The sequence below is a fragment of the Corvus moneduloides genome, chromosome 2 (genome assembly GCF_009650955.1).
Source record: "Corvus moneduloides isolate bCorMon1 chromosome 2, bCorMon1.pri, whole genome shotgun sequence".
Taxonomy (NCBI): domain Eukaryota; kingdom Metazoa; phylum Chordata; class Aves; order Passeriformes; family Corvidae; genus Corvus; species Corvus moneduloides.
The window spans coordinates 32,316,332-32,336,653 of NC_045477.1; the positions used below are offsets into that span (position 1 = coordinate 32,316,332).

Consider the following 20,322-nt stretch of genomic DNA (forward strand, 5'->3'; position numbering starts at 1 on the left):
CGGCACTGTGCTCCATCTGGAGAAGTTTGGCTTCACTACTCCACTGGTTTCTATAAGCACCTCACTGCACTGCTGACAGCTAAGCCAGAGCCAACACAAGCCTAAAGGCCACTCCTGGGAGGGAGAAGGGTTTTCCAAAGCCTCCCAGTGCAGCATGGGGAAAAGAAGAAAATGGAAAAACACTGTGTGAGAAGGAACAGATGAGAAGGACTGATGCCACAATGGACAAGAAAGAAAATGAGAGAGGGAAGGAAGGTGAGAAAAATATGAAATGAGAGAAAATGAGAAAAAGAAGATTAGGATAGAGCAAAGATAAGCTAAACAAAAAAGTAAAAGGGATTTGGAATAGAAAAAACAGCTGAAGTTCAGTCAGTGGTTGAGAAGACATTTTTACAGCTTATTTCTTTGCTTTCCCTTCTTTGTGTGGAAACAAGCATAACATATGTGGTGGTTAGATATTCCTCTTTAACCTTCATGTTTAGTCTTTAGACATACAATAACATGCCCTCTAAAATGATACTTGAACTTTGCTTTTTCCTCCTAATTGAGGAAAAGCTGAATCCCACCACTGAATTATTCAGGGTTAATTTTAACTCAAGTAAATGTATTGCTTTCACTCCTGTCTCTGGAAAAAACTTCACTGTAATTATCTAGATAACTGTCTCTACACTGAAATTGTATTATTTTTGTACAAGTGGTAGAATTACCTGATGCAGAATTAACCATATTTTTGTGACATTCAGTGTTATGAAAAGGAGCCTTTCAGCATGAAATAATCACTGGTTTGTCAATCTTCAACAAATCAAAGAAGATTAAGAAGAATGGAAACAGTAAAACAAACATTAAAAAAATAAATCAAACTGTTTTTCTCTTACACTGCTGCTCCATTTCAGTGCTGACCAAGGCTTCTGTGTCCCAGCATGGCAGACCACACGAGAGTGAGGGGCTGAAGTGGCTCTATGGCCCTGCTGGTGTAGGAAGAGGGCAAAAAGCTGGATGCAGCATATATTATCTGCTCTACTTGTTTGTATGGTCAAGTCCTGGATCAGACAGATTCAAGCTGTTGTTCATCTAAGAGCATGGGGAGACTTTTGAGTGTTGTAGTGATTTAATACCCAAAGAACAGGTTCACAGGCCTGGAATTGAGCTCTAGTATCCTGACTGAAGTTCCCAGTGGTTTGCAATATCATGAATTTAGTTTATTTACACATACATACCCAGGTCACTCAGCCAGGCACCATGGGGCAAGGAGAGAGGGACTCCTGCAAGGCCACTTCTTGTGTGGACTTTGGCAATTACCTTTACAGGTAAAAAACCCTTTACAGCACTCTGTGTCATTCCTAGTGTCTGAAATTATTTCCTATAAATAAATGCTTTCCATCTGTGGCTTAAAACTCTCATTCAGGAAATGGAAAACCTGACTTCATAAATCATCATTGTGAATTTGGACACCACGACAGGACTGCAGTCACGTGGGAACAGAGAAACCTGCACATCAGGCTCTCCACAACCCAGATGGATCAGAGCTGCTGTGCAGTTAGAAATGTAAAATTAACAGGTCACAAAGGAATGGAGCCCGAAAGGCAGCTTGATTACATGTTGTTTAAGTGAAGACTCTCAGCTGGAGGTCCCATGGCTCTGCTTCCTGCCTGTTGATTTATTTGACACAAGACAATAGTTAAGAAAAATAAAAAAGGCACCAGGAGAGACATTAAGGGTAATGCTCGCTATTGTAAATTCCCCATTTGCCTCCCTTCCTAACTGCTCAATGATCCATCTTCAATGAGAAAAATCAGTCTTCCAGGCTTCACAAGCTGGGGCTGGAGACAATTTGCGGGACTGGGATGCAATTGCTTCATCTAAGAACTGGACAATCCATATCCACCCATCTCAGGATTAAGGGAGGAAGAATTTTGCTGATAAAACAGAGAGATATCTGTGTTGTGTTTGTCTGTGGGACTTTTTTAGGACCTCAAATGTCCTAAAGTATGACATAGGTGCTTTCACAGCTAGCTCAGTACAGACACATGCTATGGGATACATCTAGTAATTCCTGGGACTCTACCTGCCTGACTGTTGCTTCACATTCAAACTATGCAAGTACCAGAAGTGGTTATTTTGGAGATAATTCACATCTTCTCCTTCCCTCAATCAGAATCACCACGTGCAAAGGAGGAATACAAATGATAGAGAGCTTCTACCTCTTAAAATTTTGCCACCAAGGTGGGAACTGCCTCTGGAGAAAACAAAGCATTGTGCTAATCACCTGAAATCCTGCCACAAACACATTTACTTGCTTTGATTTGACACTAACTAGTTATTCTTTGACCCCTCCTGATTGAAGAAGAGTTGTATCTACGATTTCCAAGATAGAAGCAGATGGTCTACCAATAGTATTAGCTTCTTCTTAGGAGAACAGTTTATATTTTAATTTAGTTCCCAATTGTTCTTAATAAGGAAGAAGAAAGGCTTCCAGCTGAAGCACCACATTTCTTTGAAACCTTCAAGGAAGTGACTAGAAAGGCATGTTACAATATGATGCAGTTAAACTCAATGTTTGTTCAATGCAAAGAGTCAGCACTTCCTATACAATGTCTTCCTAATTACCCCTGAGGATCAAAGTCTTTCAAATGATTGCCTGTCCATTCAAACCATTAACAGATGATCACTGGCCCCTCCAGTGCTACAGTAGCTTGTAATTTCTTGCAGGAAAGGGAAAATACAGTTTTAAATGGGTATACTTAAATATTTTCATGCATATTTAAAGGAGGATTTTTTTAAAGTGTTAACCTATAGAAAAAAATAGACATAGAAGTGGCATGGCTTATCTGAGGAGCTGTCTGCTTAAATATCTTTGGTAATTTACTTTGCTATCTATATCCATTTCAAATAGAATAGAAAGTGGAAAGAGGGACCTCAGCAGCACTTGTCTGCTATGAGGCAGCCTACTGCACCAAAGAAACTTACTTCGGCCCCCACAGCTCTGGTAAATTTGGTGTTAGATGTGCTCAGGCCTTTCTCAGTAAAATAATGTTTTCCCTTCTAGATACCCTTTCTGGCAGAGACCATATTACTATAAATATTACTGAGATATTTCTTCAAGATCAAAGTCAATTATAAAATGGTCCCACTTTACCTCTAAATGGAGTTTTAATTTGTGTATATAATATTAGAAATAATGGTTTTCCCATTGGGGTACTCACTTCAATTAGAGAAATGAGGACAAGCAGCTGTACCAGAAGACCTCTTATCCTGCTTTGCATTTACAAAATTCTGGGCTAGCCTGTTGTGGACAGTATAATTTTACAATGCCCTTTTATTACACACATATAAACTGTGAGGCACTAATTAAAAATGGTGTAAATTACACAGGTAAATCAACAAGCTCTCACATTCTTCCTTCCTTGTTATCTAAACTAGATAACTGTCAGAAAACCTGCCTTCCAAAAATAATACAATAACTTGCCTAAAGTCTAAAAAACAGGTTGCTGTGCAGAAGTCATAAAATATATCTCTCTTCTTCTAACACCCCAGCACAAAAGAGGTAGGCTCAGAGTTTAAATCAAATACCCCAGTTTAAGCATCAAGATCTAAATATTGCTGTAGAATTTGATATGTGAGCTGATCTCTCAGATGGCTGCCTGCTCATCTGTCCTTCTGAACACAAACATGATTTTATTACAGTAAGATAAGCGAATGTCTTTGAGAGCACTGCTGGTATTTTAATCCTAAAATCAGCTGAAAACTGCATTAGTGTTATTAGTCACTATGCACATTCTAAAAGCACCCGAGCCCCAGTTGGGCTGTGCTAGTTGATATAAGAAAAATTAACAAAATGACAATCTCAGAATCCCCTGATGTCGAAAGAACAGGTTTAACTTGAGCTTTACTTAGCCTAAGTAAATCTAGTAACTTCAAGAGGATGATGGAGGTGTTTCAAGTTCAGTACAAATTTACACATTTTGTAGATCTGGGCCAGAGTGCTCATCAGCACTGTCAAAACTGAGCTCTAAAGCAGAATCCTATCAGCCTCGAGACTGTTGGAAGAGATACGAAAAAAATTTAACTGTCCATGTGTTCAGGAGCATCATGTTGTTTTAGCTGCTTTGGATGACAAAAGCACAGGTATGTTTAAAGCAGGCTAAGAATGTTTTAATTAATTTTCTAATTTTTCTTTACATATACTAGAAAAACAAACACTGTTCCCATTTGGAGAGGGAAAAAAAAGTCCCTTTTTTTCCCTGTACAAAAGCTTGGCAAATGGATACAAATGCAGTCTGAGAAAGCTGACAAAGTAGGTGACACAGCACAATTAACAACACAATAATTTTTTTCTGTCCAGAGACCATAAGCAAAATCCAGCACAATACTTTCAGGGGCTACAAATCTAAGCGAATGGTTCATGTCAGTATGAAAAGCTCTCTCAATAACAAAACTTAACACAACCTGATGGTTTGTTCCCTTAAATTTAGGAATAAATCCAGTACACAGATTAAGGCAAGTGCTAGCAAGTGCAACCCACAGTGTTCTAGAAAGACCCACAGCCATCTTTAATTTTACCTAAAAAAAGCATTTGCTAAAAAACCTTGAAGTTTGCCAAGTCAAGCACTCAAAACTGAGCAAAGAACAGAATTAAGATTGCTTGTGTGATTTTACATCAGCCCCTGTATGCATATGTACTCTGTAATAGCCTTTAATTCCCTCATCACAGGCTATTTTTTTCCACTGGCCCAATGCTGAGCAGAACAATTGCACAGAAATTGCCACTCAACCCTGGCAACTCCAGCATTGTAGCATGTTCAATTGCTTTCTAGGGATGCCATATGTGCAGTCTGCTTGGTAGCAGCAGGAGGGGGGTGGAAGGGGAAGGAATACACTCGGCACAGACAATTTTGCTACTGCACTCTACCTAGGTCCCTACTGAGCATGTGTGAACTCAGATTTTCTAGTTTTTGGTAGCCAACTCTGGGTGGATCAGGGATGTGATAAAGTACACACAGTGACTGCTCTCCCTAATAAAGAAAAGAGATGTCACAATTCTCCATTACCTCAGTACTTCTGCAGTATAAATAGAAAACAACAGTAGATCCAATAGCAGAATTTTGCCTAAATGAGTGACCATATCAGCAGGAGGATCCAGACCCCTACTCCCACATGTCTATTTAGGGTATAGAATCACAGAATCATTGAAGTTGGAAAAGACCTCTAAGATCATCAAGTCCAACCACTAACCCAGCACTGACATGTTCACCACTAAACCATGTCTCCATCTGCCACATCCACATGCCTTTTGAACACTTCCAAGCATGGTGATTTCACCACGGGCAGCCTGTTCCAATGTCTGACAACCCTTTAAATGAAGAAACCCTTCCTAATACCCAATCTAAACCTCTTCATTTTCTCCAGGCTAAACACCCCCACTCCTTCAGCTGCTCTTCATCAGACCTGTGCTCCAGCCCTTCCCCACCTCTGTTGCCCTTCTCTGGACATGCTCCAGCATCTCAATGTCCTTTTTGTAGTGAGAGGTCCAAATGTTTCCTTGTGATAACTTAGGCCATGATAATTTTGTTTCATCATTAAATACAAATGTATCCAAGTCCTTGCTCAGGGACACAGCACACTGCTCTGCCCCTTCATCCCCAAAGACTAAGTTGATAGTAGTAAATGAAAAAGTACCAAGCAGTGGAACTTGACAGCCTGTAAAATTTCTTTGTTAGAAGGAACTCTACCCTGATATTGGCTCTGGTCAGCCAATACCTTCTAAATTCCTATGCACTGTTCAGCTAGCAAGGACCAGTTATCATTCTCAATAGACTGGGTCTGAATACCCGTAAGAGTTTAACAGTAGAGAAATGTATCCATTCTGGACCAGTTGGGTGCCCAGAATGGTGCCATGTACATGTTCCACAACCTAGAGCAGCCCACGATGCATTCTGACTGGGGAAGGTATACTAAAATAAATAAATTGTTACTAAGCATCAGGATTAATGCTGTTTGGAATACCATTATGCTTAGATAGAGGTTTGTTTTCTGTTTTGCTTTTCTTTTTTTTTTTTTTATTACCAAAAGCCTCAGGAAACTCTTCTGATGCTTGATTTCATCATAATTTCTGCCATAATTAAAAGAGATTCTGCTTCACTGATAGTCCAATTAGATTTTCTTTTGAAATATTTATGGTAAGTATAGCCATAATCTCTGCTAACTGCCTGGTTCTGCTTTGCTTTTTGAAGAGTCTCTTTGCATAATGAAGTGATGCTGCAGTTGTACTAGGCAAGCAAGGTGAGATGCTGCTGCTGTGTCACGTGCTACCAGATTTGAAAACAGCCAACAACATATCCTGTTCTCATCATCTTTCTAGGCAAAAGCTTCTGACTGCAATAGGGACAGTTAAGGTATGATAAAATCAAATAGAGAAGAAGATAGGAAAAGCTGGAGCTGATGGGAGAGTTTAGAGGTTAGCATTGAACCACAAAGATTCAACATCCTCTACCTATAGAGCACCAGATCCTACTATCTCAAAGGGAGGTATGTAAGTGGTCCTTTTGGAGCTTTTAAGTTTCAGCATAAACAGTGGTTTGAAATCTTGACAAAGAGCAAAAGAGTGGATTGGACTTCATGTTCACTATTTTACAGGTCATCTAGGATGCTACCTGGACAGTATACTTAACAACAACACTTTACCCTATAAAGATGTCTATCTACTACATAGCTCAACTTTAACTACAGGCAAAAACCTCAGAGAATGCACCACTACACACATTCAATAGAAATGTATAACCTGGCTGCAAAGCAGGCTTTGAAGCCATCTTCTAATCTATGCTAGAGAAGGATGAGAGAGAAACACTAAACTAAAACTGAGGAGCATTTTTCACTGCCAGTGACATCCCTAATTGAGATTACTCTCTGACTAGTTACCCTCAAAAATGTATGGTATTTAAAAACTTTGAAAAAAAGCCCATTACAGGAAACAATTCTTTCTGTCTCCACTTAATTGCAATTAAATTATGTTATTTCACACTAATTAGCATGAAATAAAAACATGGACTCGAGGAGAACTCCTTCTATGAAACATATAAAGATCCGTAAAACTGATTCTTTTTCAGCATCTGTGTGCAAAGGTCAATCTAAGTCATGAAATAAAGATTATAGCAGCACATCTGTGCCACTGTCACAAAGACAAGGCCAGCACTTCTGCAGTCAGCCTGCTGTTATTTTCTTTTCTGGGGGCTTATAGCAACTGTAAAACCTCACTAAAAGCAACTGATAAAAGCTTATGGGTTGAGATCCCATATCTTACCATTTAATAAACCCAGATGGAATTAATTAATCTCTCTTTGAATTAAAGATTCTTAATTTTAGGGAAGGATCAGGCATCTAAAGGGCCAAGTGATGCGTGGTTTCATGACACATTGGTGCAGACTTCCAGGGATGGAGCCCTCTGGATACAGAGCCGTAACCTGCTTTCGACTGGTTAAATAATCAGTTATATTGGTGGTCTACTTCTGAATGGAAGTCATTCTTCCAATGATCTCACAATGATGAAAGAGGATCAGATTTTGACAAAAGGACCTCTTCAATCTGTGTCAAAATAAAACAATAGACAGAAATAAAAAAAGGTAATATATAAAAGCTCAGAACAATAGGGAAAGAGTAATCTATATAAATCTAAAGCCATGGAGAGAGGGGAAAAGAAGCTGAGGACATCAAGAAAAAAACACATGGCTTGAAAAAAACCCGAAGAACAATAGAACTTTTTTTAAGTGTACTGAAACCCAGCAAAATGAGCAGCAATATTGATGGAGATGGGGATATTTGCTAATAATGTTGTAGGTAAAGACTAAAGTGTTCAGTAAGAATTTTTGTTCTAGTGTTTGAAAATAACTACAATAATGCAATTATTTCACAGGAAGTAAGTTTTTTTCCAGTCCATTAATAACCAGGAATTATATTGAACTACATCTATTCAAGGACAAACATTTCTTAATCTGCAGTTGCATTTAACTTGTACTCAGTAAAGAAGAAGAAAGAATCTGACTCACTGATTAATACTGAACCAGCTACCAAGAAATTAGAACAGGGTTAATGCTGTACAAATATTTAAGAAGGGAAAAGGACAGGATGCAAGTCACTTGGTTTGGGTAGTCTGAAACCTGTTCCGGACAAAATAATGGAAAACATAGAATTGAATTGATAAAGAATAAATAAAGTGAATGAACAGATCTTAAGGAACAGTTACTCATTCTTTGACAAGATTACAGTTTAGTAAGACATTTGATTTAATTTGATCTGCTTAAAGAAACAAGCATTTTCCAATGGTAAAAAGGCAAGTATACATGTATTTAAAAACCAACTGAAAGATGTTAAAATTTTCATTGCTGGTCAATAACCATCGTAAGTTACAATTTCTTGTGAAGTTCAACAACTGATAGTTGGCCTGAAATTATTCAACATTTACATCAGTGTTATGCAAGTAAACATAAAATCATGGATCACTAAACATGTAGATAACTCGAACACTTCAAGTGAGAAATACAATGATGAGGGCAGAACAGAAAAACAGAAGAGCAGTGCAGTAACTAAATCTGAATGATTCAAACCAAAAGTGTCAATGGCCAGCCTATGCACTTTGGATAATGGATCGCAAATTGGGTCCATGAAACGGGACACTGGCAACTGGAAAGCAGAGACTGCAAATGACTTAAGGAGTAAGCACAAGAAGATGCTGTATAACAATATTCTAATGTAACTTTTATGCCCAGAAAGACCTAATGAGATCCTTACACATGTAAGTTGGGCAAAAGCCAGCTGAAGTAGGTATGTGACTTAGCCTTGTAAAACGGGTAGAGTAAGTAGCTGTAGTTTGCTGGGCTTCAATGTGCAAAGAGGCCAGCCTACACGATGTGATACTGTTTATGGACTTTAACAGTGAAAATTGAGAAAACAGTTTTAAATGAAAATTATGGGAATCCTCAGGCTTCTTCCTGCCTCCAATAAACACTGAATTAGCTGAGAAAAGATGAACACTTTACCAGGATATTTATCACTGTAGACTTTGAAGAAGTACTAACCACTTTGCAAAGCAGAAATTTTGCTGCCAAGTTCAGAACATATGGTTATCACATGGAATATCTACATTTTAGTACTTCCCAGATTCCACAGATTGGGTGAGTCTGGCAAAATTAGCAGGTCTGCAATATCTTCTGCTCTACTTTTCCAGTAATATTTTCTTGCAGCAGTGTCTCTTCTTTGAGTCCAGAAAGGGAAATGAAGCTGGTGAAGGGTCTAGAGAGTAAGTCCTATGAAGAGTGGCTCAAGGAGCTGGAGGTGTTTATCCTGGAGAAAAGGAGACTCAGATGGGGACCTCATTGCTCTTTACAACCACCTGAAAGAGGTTGTAGCCAGGTGGGGGTCAGTCTCTTCACCCAGGCAACAAGTGACAGGACAAGAGGACACAGTCTCAAGCTGTGTCAGAGGAGGTTCAGGTTAAACAACAGGAAAAATTTCTTCTTGGAAAGGGTTGTTAAGCATTGAAATGGACTGCCAAGGGAGGTGGTGGAGTCACCATGGCTGGCTGTGCTCAAGAAACAACTTGATGTGGCACTTTATGCTATAGTTTATTTGACATTGTCATTTTCCATCAAAGGTTGGACATGATGATCTTAGAGGTCTTTTCCAGCCTAAGTGATTCTGTGATTCTTTCAAAAGCATATCTATTATGGTATATTTCTCTAATCACAATGCTTTTAATGTCAGGTTACAGATCTTATTTAGGTTGAAACAGTGAACGGTCCTTCATGGAGTTTCTGTGGCATGTTTCTTAACACCCACCTGAATGAATTATCTTCACAAGAATAATTTTAAAGTGGCTTCTTGTACCTTTATCATCTTTATTTTAAAGCTGTGGATAAATCACTTGTACTTCATTTGCTCTAAATTATAAAGCTAAGAGTAGCTGCCATCCAAACACACACTGGAAAATTCAAAGCAAAAAAAAAAAGATGCACACAATCACCTAATAATACAAAGTGCTCTTGCTAACTTTCCAGGTGATAGAAAAGATCTAAGTTGTAATTCATACCACCATGCACTTAAAGCTGCAGCAAAAGACAACAAAAAAGGCAGAAATGTAAGACTGAATGTAACCCATTGTGGTTTTAATTTACATAGAATCCTAGGATGCTTTGGTTTGGAAGGGACCAAAAAAAAAAAGCCATCTAGTTCCAAACCCCCTGCCATGGGCAGGGACACCTTTCACTAGAACAGCTTGCTCAGAGCCCCATCCAACCTGGCCTTGAACTCTTCCAGAGATGGGGCAGGATGGTGCCAGTGCCTCACCACTCTCACAGTGAAAAATTTCTTTCCAGTATCTATCTAAACCTACTCTCTTTCAGTTTAAGGCCATTGATTTAATCTTGTCTTTGTCGTTTCTCTGATAATTACTCTCCGTGTGTGTGCACGTCAAGCAGGAGGTTGGGCAATGTCAGTAAAGAGGTGAGGCTGAAACATTTGAGTCACTATTTCATTGTGGATCTGGCCAGGGAAAGTTTCTTTTGCCAGATTCCCCAAGGCAGCTTTCCTGAGTTCACTGCTACTCACCAGCCCCTTGTAAACGTTACACACAGCAGCTGCCCTCACTGGTTCTCTAACACAGAGATGTGTGACTGAGGTGAACACAGAATCCTGTGATCTTCCCATCTCTCTGCTACAGAACAAAAATGCAAAAAGATTTCTGCAACTCCATGCACTTTTGAGTAGCCAGACAGACGCTCAAGTTGATGGCATCTCTCCATGAAGCTGAGACTATTTTCATGCCTTAGCCTTCCTGAGAAAATTTACAGGGGCAAAATATAGGGCTCAACAACAAAAAACATCATTCAAAACAGGACTGAAGGGTTAACATCTGTCATGATTTATATTTTGTCTTTAGTCAGGTCAATCCCTAGAAAGAGGAATTTTTAAATATATGCAGATTTTTCCAGGGTTAGTCCAGCTCCTGTTGCAGACAGCAGGCCCAATGCCACTGACTCTGACTGTATTTGAACCAGTGCTGAAGCAAATGGACTTGCTGCAGTTTAAGAAGAGCATGTGCACGAGAAGAGCAAGGACCATATTTCCTAAATGTCAGGGGTATGAAAGGAAGAGCTAGATGTCTTTTTAAATGTCCTGCTTAGTGAGGGAGCGGCACCAACCCTCTTGCCCCATCATTGTTTTACCTGCATTTGGTACAAGAAGAGCCAGCTTTAATAGGAAAAACAAAACTGCACATATTCATGTTCTACTATACAGGAAAAAAATGGTAGTGCTGGGTTGTGATGATGGTCCCTCTCAACCAGTGTCCTGGAATGTTGTTTCACAAACATTTATAATACACAAAATATATCACTGGTAATACTAAAGCACCTTTTAGACTGGATTTGACATTTTTATTGATTAGGGGTGAAATTAAGTAATGAGTTTGCAGTTACTGAGTGAACAGACCACAGTGATTTTGTGAAGATGTGAAAAAACCAAGACAGGACCTCAAAGCTCTGCTTTAGGTAACAGATTGACTTCATAACACAAAGGCTTTGCTAGAACAGATTGTTTAGCTCCCCTTTCTGCCTTTTATCAGAGACAAGATGGAAATAGAAAACATTCAAAGATTTTGATTTACAATCCTTGTAAATCAAAAGAACAAATGTCAACAGTAGCAAAACAGAACTTAATCTGGGATCAGAAGAGAAATATTAAAGCAGAAAGTGAAAGAAGCCTGTTGGCAGGATAATAAATTGTTTTATATTTTAACATGAATAAAAACCTTAATATCAAGGTATAAATGTAGGATTAATAAATACAGATCAAGTTTAATAATTAAGCATTAGCAACTTTTCCTATTGATCTCTTACCATGGTAATGGTAATTGGTATACTATACATCCATTGCTAACTAATTAGATTTCTAAGAGCTTTGGAGAGCTGCTTTAAATTGTGTTTGCTCCATAGCATCAAAGAATCATGGACAAACTGAGCTAAAGTTAGCTTTCAGGGTGATTCTTAGACAATAAGAAGAAAGACACTTTATAAACACATCATAGTCCTAGCACACTTTTACTGTCAAAGCATTTTGCCTGCAGCAAGCAACACTGTTCTTTAAGTGAAGCTGCATCTGTACGGAGTTCAAATGAACACAGAGCTGAAAAGTAGAGAGCTCTGACTCCAATAAAAAGGAATGACTGTTTTGGCTTCATAATATGTTTTCCAGCCCTAGCTTTAATCTAAATCAAATGCCCATCTTTCTTGCTGTTCATGCAATGCAACCGCAGCACATGCTTAAGTATAGGAAAATTGCTAGTGCCTAACAACATCAAATTGTACTTCCATCTCGTCTGGAATCTACATCAGGCACAGGATAATACCTTCTGTTTAAACAGGCAGAAACTATTCTCCATCGCTAATTAACTTAGAAACTGTTCCACAGATCTAGCCAAACAGCTGCTAGGCATGGAGATCTGGACAATCAAACAGGTCTTTTCTGTTTCTAAACTTCCTCCCAAGCAGTACAACAATGTCAGAGACTCTTTACATTGCTCTGCTAGCAGGTCTGGCATCTACAAGGTACAGGAACTGCTGGCAAAGTATTAGCATAGCAACACACCTCGTGGGATTATCTCTGCCATGAGAATCTTGCTAGAAATTAGCCCTCCAAGGCAGAACTCAATGATATACAGACCCCATCAAAGCCCAGCAAAAGCCATAAAATTTTTTCTTGTTTAGCTGTCTATTGAATAGACATTTCTAAAAAGGGGAATTGAATTTTAAAGTCATGTGTCTTCAAGAACTCTTGGAATAGCAAATTTGCAGATCAGTTCTGAGCTGCTCAGAGAGGCCTTCGGTTTCACCACTGAAATGCTGCAGTCCTGATGTACCCCTGCTTTTCTGCTTGGTGCTCTCACCCCACAAGACAAGCTTCTGTGGAACCCATGGGATTTGCATAAGCTGTGTCTGCGCAAAACACTGATGGACACTGCCACCATTGCCTTAGCGTGGTGTCCGAAAAATCTGGAAGAGGGCAACAAGTCAATCAAAATGTGGTTAATTCAAATGAAATCAGCGTCTGGTGTTTAATACAGTCTGTTATATTTTGTTTGTCGTTATCTCTCCAGACCAGTGACTCAGCCCTGTAAAACCTTCAGCTTGATCACAGTGTTGACACATGAGAGCAGCCATTCAGCTGCCACGGACATCTATTTATGTCTTCTCACCTCTTTTTGAAAGAGCCCAGCGAGATAAATGAACCTCAGACTGCTAAATGCCATAAAGACTTACATAAATTAATAGAAACTGCCTTTTAGCCTCAAACAAATGATTTAGCAAGTTCTCCAGGTGCATTTCAAAAATGAACTTGCTTCAGCAAAGAATTTCAGAAATGACCAATGCCTTGTTGTTTCCATGCAGCTCTGCCTGCCCCAGATGGGCGCTCACCACACCACAACTGTGTCTGAGTGTCCATCACACAGAAAGTACCACCCGTAGCAGAGTCTCTTCTGTATGTCTTTAGCTCCATGCTTCTACAGACAGGTAAGGCCTGCAGAAGGCAGTTTTTAATATTTAAAAAGAGGACTGTGACATGCCTGATGCTCTGAGGAACATCCTGAAGGCCTAGATATCACTCTGAAGTATTTGCATTAACTGATCAGTGTACAAAAAACAGATTAAATGTCAAGTTGCTGCCATGGGACCCAACCCAAAGTCCATTCACTTAAATGGAAGCCTTTCCAATGACCTCAGTTTGCTCTGGAGGATGATATTGTCATTAAAAAGATAACTTCTGTGGTTGTTTTAACTAACAAGAGCAAGTGGAAAGCAGTCAAGTTCCCAACACTCATGGACTGTTATACAAATTAGACCTTATACTCATGACTAAGTTATATCTTACCACTCAGCTTGTCCACATGGCACCAAAAATAACAAGGTACTGCTTACATGAGAAAAGGTATCTCTAAGAAAATGCAACTATGCAACTACAGGGGTGAAAAAACCCCAACAAATTGGAGGAAAAACAGTAATTTGTTTGCAAACAGACCAGGTTACTTAGAATAATAAACAAGTTCCTGTTAAGAACTGCATAGTTTATATCAAAATGCAAAATGTCTCAGTTTAACTTAGTGAAAGTACAAACATTTTGACTCCCTGATTAATTTCTTTTCTTTTGGGTTAGGTGATACAATTCTCATCTGCGACTTGACAGGATGTAAAAAATAATTACAAATGAAAAGGTTATTCATAATTTTTAAATGAGTTAATTAGTAAACCCCGCCAGAGTCACTCATTACAGTAATTAATAATTGATTATACTTGAAATTAAACACAATTTTTCATCAAAATCTAATTAAATATCTGCCTTTTTGCTCGTTGATTAGAACACTGGGTCTGGTAGAGACAATCTTTGCTAAATATGTTTATGCCGAACTGAACCATTAGATTTGATTTTTAATAATTGGTAGTTCCTTTAGAAATTAATAATTATGACCCATAATTACAGTGGTTCAACCTGCTCAGCATTTCTGGCACCTTGCCAGCCATCCGTGGCATGTGGCAAATGGCAGCAACTTCACCTGAATGGAGAGGATAAAAAGGATGGGAGGGCACTCAATGGACCTTCCCTTTAACAACATTAACTGTGGTTTTAAGCACAAGTGTGATTTTTTGTGAACTCTGAGACAGGATTCTGAGTTGGAGAATGGCAAACCAAGCTCCTCTCCATCTATCAACCAGCACACACCTCTTTCTCCAGAATGAACAGGCACCGCTATGCTGAGCTGAAATGATTCTCCTCTGACACACTGAGATAATGTCCAAAGGAACCATGTTCAGGGCATAAGGAGAATACCAGACAAATGAGAAAGGCGAGTCCAAATGTACATAGCAAATGATGAAAACCGACCGCATATTTCATCAAACTGCTGCTGATTTAATGTTGGTTAATTAATCATTCCTGTTCCTCTTACAGCAGACATAAAAGTGACCAGAGTATGATGCAAGGCAGAAGTGGAAAAGTATCAGTCATTAAAGAAGTGTATATAAAAAGAACACAGTAAAAGCAATCCTTTGTGGTGGTGCTAATTATATTCATGCGAAATGAAAGCAAAATCTTTCGATCCAGACTAAGATTTGTAATTCTAACCACAACCTTTTACAGATCATTAGCTCGTTAGCGTACAGGAAGACACAGCAAAATCAAAAAGACTCATTTGTGCCGTGAGAAATGGGCTTTTTTACCCATGATCACATCTAAAAGTGTCTGACAACTGGAGTTTGCACCACGGACAGTTTAACATAGAAGTCTAGGAATGGACTTTTCTAAGACATTTATAACACACATATCAAATAGAACTGAAGAAAAAGTAATGGTAGCATTCCAACTTCACAGGCTTAAAAATATAATTTTCACTTCCAGCAGTTCAATTACTTTTGCAACATACACCAAGAACACTTTTTTGCAATGAACACTGACAAGCCTCATAAACCAAAGAAATTCAGATCATGCACAGTTCAAGAAAAATCCACTGCTTTTCCACCGAAGAAGCAAATTTCACCACACTCCTTCCTCTAAAAAGGCTCTGCTGAACCACAATCTAAACCCAGTCCTCCTCCATCCTTCTGGTGACACTGTGAACTTCAATATAATTGGTTACATATCACTGAAATGAGTGTGTCACCAAACAATAGAATTAAACCACATTTTTGTGTATCAGAATCTTGGTTCTGACCCTGTTCCATCAAAGTCAAAACCGACAGACCTGGATGTGACTGGGATTGGGACATGGACTTCACCACCTGTTTTAATGGGATGCTTAGAGAAAACCTGGTGGCTTTGCCTCACTCCAGGTACACTTTCCTGTGCAGAATGTAAACAGTCCATGACATTGAAGGGAGTACAACTCCCTCATATGACTCATGTTTTACTAAGCCCTTCTGGCTTTATGACAGGTGTTAAGCTCCCTACCACAACACTGCAACACAAACAAGTCAACAGATGCCTTATTTCCCCATCACTTTGTACCAGTCTTGACTCTCTGTTTCCCAAACATTAGCACTATGGGAGGGTTGGTAGAGAAATGAAATGAAAAGAAGAAAAACAACAGCAACAAGCTTACCTATGAAATAGGCCAGCAGGATCACCAGCGTGACTGAGATGACAATGGCACTCAGAGCAGCACATTTCCAGTTACAGTACTTATAGGGCTTCTTCAGGTTAAAGGCAGGCCTAGAAAAGGTACTTCTGGGAAGGGGCCTAGGGGGAGGTGAGTACACAGTGCTGGACGTCAGGGGATATCCCGGCGACGTTGTACAAAAAAGGGGAGAAGTGCCTCCAGGTTTGAACAGGAAGTGCCTGAGGGAAGAAAGACCAACAGCAAGTGACTCCTCACACAAATTGATGCTGAGGAAGACGTGGGGTGGGAGCATGGCGACTGCTGCCAGGACGAGGAAAGCAGCTCCACACAATGCTGGCTACTGACATGGATGGCATGCACAAAAGAGAAGAATAAAAATCAAAGGCAAGTCACACAGAGTAAAAGAAAACAAAACCGAACAAAAAAATCACAACAATGCCAACAATGCCACAGAGAACTCTTGAAGGGCAGGAGTCCCTTCTGTGGAAGAGATGGCGTTAAGAGTGAGATGAATACCCCAAGCACAGCTACGACAGACTGGTGGCACGGGCAGAACCAGGAGCCTGCTCGCACTCCCACAGAAATGCCCTACAGAGGCTGAAGAGGCGCGGAGGTCGGATTAAAGAAGGGAGGGCGTTTATCAATTTACTGATCACTGCATGAGAGCGTTTTTTGTGTGGCATCGGTGAATGGAGATGGGGAAAAGGAGCTTAAGCCATTCCATAGCACCCAAATTGTCACAGAGGGGAATATTCACACTGTCCCCATCCAGCAAATTTAAGTGTCGGACAATGGCGTGGCTAAAAGCATCAAAGTCCTATGTACTGCCAGTGGGGAAAGGCACCCGCTTCCAGAAAGCAGTCCAGAGCACCTTGGATTGAAGCCTACCTTTTAAAAAGTGTGAATTACTGTAAAAGGCAACAGCATTTCCTGTCCAGTGACACATTGGGAGGCACCACATTTTGCCCATTATGACAAACGCAGCCTGAGAGCCAGCCTATGAGCACCTCGGGTGAGACTCATGGAAGTCAGCACAAAAAGAACACACTGAAGCCCATGAGCTCCTGAAATGAAATGTCCCAATGGGACTTCTGTCCACAGGAGTACTAAATGAAAAGCCTGATTTTGGTGGGACATCATGACATACAAGGCATTCAAATTCTGGGAATGAAACCTGGGAAATGGAGCGGACTAATCTACCACCATGCTGATGCAAAACAAAAATGCAGCTTGTGAGGAGTGAGAAACAGCCCCAGCACCCTTTGCATATCCTGCCATGGCTTGTGGGCCAGATTTGCAGCCAGAGTAAATGTAATCAGCATGGATTCATGGGAGTCAGTCAAGCCAGTGGCTAATACCAGATGAAGAGGTGATTGTTTTCCCCATGTAGTTACTTGTGCAGTTACAGGGGGAAATGTCATATTTGGAAACATCACAGTGCAGAAAAGCCACCAATTCGTGCAGTTAAATGTAACATATAATTATCCAAAAGAGGTGTCTGCAGTACTACAGCCACGCTTCTATTGATACTCTAAGCATGACTGCTGAGCATTAGAGAAAGATCCTTTATTTCTACTTATGCTCTACATAAAAAAAATAATTTTTACAAGTCAGATACTATCCCATGTTTTGAAAAGAATTTAGACAGAGACGTATCTGTTCTGAGCAAAGAGGTACCTGCAGTGTTCAAGTACACCAATAAGCTCTTGTGTGAATGACGGCTACCAAATTAGGAGCTGCCGCCAACACAAGATTCAACAGTTTTGGCACTGAGTATCAAGTTAAAAGCTGATTGTAACTTAAAAGTTGTGATCAAAATTTGCGTAAAGATGCCAGAATGGGTGGTTAAGTCAGACTCCAAGGCTTGGCTTACATACACCACTAGCAGACTCTTGTCAGATAAGGTATGTGGAAGACATCAGTTTAAAAATGAAGTGTCAGGCTGTCAGCACAACTATGGTTTCAGATTTTTACGAAAATTAAATTAATTTCAGTTAATATGGGACTCTAAATTGCTGTAGGTACTTCTTACGTATGAAATGACTTTCAAAACAACAAGGAGATAAAAAGCAAATTGCATGCAGTGGCTCACTAGCATATTAATGAGTTTGCCATTAATATGTACAGGACACAATGCTCCAAGCCCCAGAAATTAATTTTTTAAAGCCATTGGAAGAGGTCAGCAATGTTGTTGCCCTTAAACATCACTGATATGACCAAATGCTTTCATGCAAGGATCATAATGACTGTACAGTAAACAGGAAGACCACGTAAGTGTCACATACCCATCATTGTAAGCACCGTCATGTCGGGAGGAGGTGAGAATGTCCATCTCAATGAGGTTGTCCTGCAATGTCTCTAGGAATGTCTGCTTTGCTATGTTTCTACATACATATGGAAACATGAATGAAGCCAGTGAGTCATGCATATATGAAGTGTGATCTTATAAATCACAATGGTTATAGTGCAGTTGTGCATGGAATTAGAATGATGGACCATATATTTATATGTATAAGATGCTACACATATACATATATAGCTTTTAAAAATGTTCACTTCTTTATATATACACTATATATATGCATATACACACATATAAGCACACACGCCCATGTGCATGTATAGAAAAAGTTGATGTCTTTGTTCATTGCACATTATTCATTGCCAGTGACATGTGAAACCTTCTGAACTCCTGGATCCAAAGGACTAGATTTCAATCCAGCCCAGCTGTAATCTGGCTATACTCCTGCATCTTTATTACTGTTACTCTGAAAAGGCACACCACAGTATCTATATCCCACTGTGGCCAGACCTTCGATTTCCAGCAAAAATCTGCCACATCTTTGCTTTAGTTTCAGTTTTGGATTTGAGAACTTTTTAGTTTCCAATTTGATTAATTTGTTTTCCTTTGTGGAATAATAACGCACTATTTAGAGTAAAATGTAAATTTTCAAAATGTAGATTTTGCTCAATATGAATATTCCACATAAAAGTCTCTTGGTGACAAGCAGACAGAAGCTAGAAACAGGTTAAGCTGTAACCCAAATTCCAACACCAGAGTACTGGTTATAATCTGGATAATACAGGCAATAAGCAAGATACTCAGGGCCCACACATGCAAATGCCTGGGATTAACCCTGCACACAGTAGCAGCATTTTGCAGTATCTGTCCTCCCGGCATGTTCTTTTATGAGTCACATTTTGACCTATAAATGCTATACTGTTTCGTACTTTTTGAGGAGAATAGCAGGAACAAAAAGAACTAACTCAGAGGCACAGCTGGGAACAAACTGTGTCTTTCTCGCCTTTGGGCTTGTTTCTCAAGACCTGGCAAAAGAACATTCTTCCCATGTTTTTTAAAACAAAATACAAAGTCCTGGTTTTTCCCATGTCTGTTTTCAGCAATAAAACTGAATTTAAGCCTGAATGTGAATAAATCCCCTGGCAAAAACTAGTAAAAGAAACATAACAGCATTGTCACACTTTATCACTTATGCAGGATTAAGAGCTTAGAGGGTGTAAGTGACATGAACTCTAACAAGAACTCCTGTCAAAGAAACTGGATTCAGGTAACATGCTAAACCAAGAGAAACCAGCCCTGTCACATTATACAAATCTTGAAACTGTTTCTTCTAAGATGTTCTCAAACCTAGTTTTCATTTCTACTTCCTCCTCTTCCTGCTGCTAATGCCAGCACTCGTTTAGCTCAACTCCCTGCTTTTGGAGGCCTTTCGGCTGCTTTGACAGAACAGATCTACTCCTTGATCTGAATGAAAGTGAAGTGACTCCTATTCATAGCTTTGGGTAAAGTGGATCAACATGCATGAGCTGTGTGCCATAGCACTTGAGACATCAATCCATCCCCAAGTGTTTGGAGCTTCCTCACATTCCCTGGGAATGCAGGAAAGATTGGATGTTGAGTTCAATGCAAAAAGAAGCAACATATGGGCATGCACTGGGCATTTAATGGGTAAGAGGCAAGGCATCTAGCAACACACCAATCAATAAAAGTTCATCAGCAGTTAAAATCCATGTCGAACTGTTTTCATGAATTTCAGTTGTGGATTGTCAATAAAACAGAAGAGGGGAGAGTTATATAATCTCATAATGTATGCATTTGCAACAGAAAGGTCGCTGGGTCACCTGAGGGACTGATGCATGACTGTCCT

The 20,322-nt window shown here is 39.6% G+C and overlaps 1 protein-coding gene across 5 annotated transcripts in view; it reads right to left on the reverse strand.

Annotated features, from left to right (window-relative positions):
• The window catches only part of TENM4 (teneurin transmembrane protein 4), a 1,563,960-nt gene that overhangs the window by 189,876 nt on the left and 1,353,762 nt on the right, over positions 1–20,322 (reverse strand). For 4 of the 5 annotated variants that reach the window (XM_032099028.1, XM_032099031.1, XM_032099030.1 and 1 more), the window contains 2 exons: positions 18,439–18,537; positions 16,136–16,371 (listed from right to left, as the gene is read on the reverse strand). In XM_032099028.1, coding sequence (XP_031954919.1) covers positions 16,136–16,371; positions 18,439–18,537 — 335 coding nt within the window. The remainder of the gene's footprint in view (positions 1–16,135; positions 16,372–18,438; positions 18,538–20,322) is intronic. The other variant, XM_032099033.1, reaches the window with a different exon arrangement.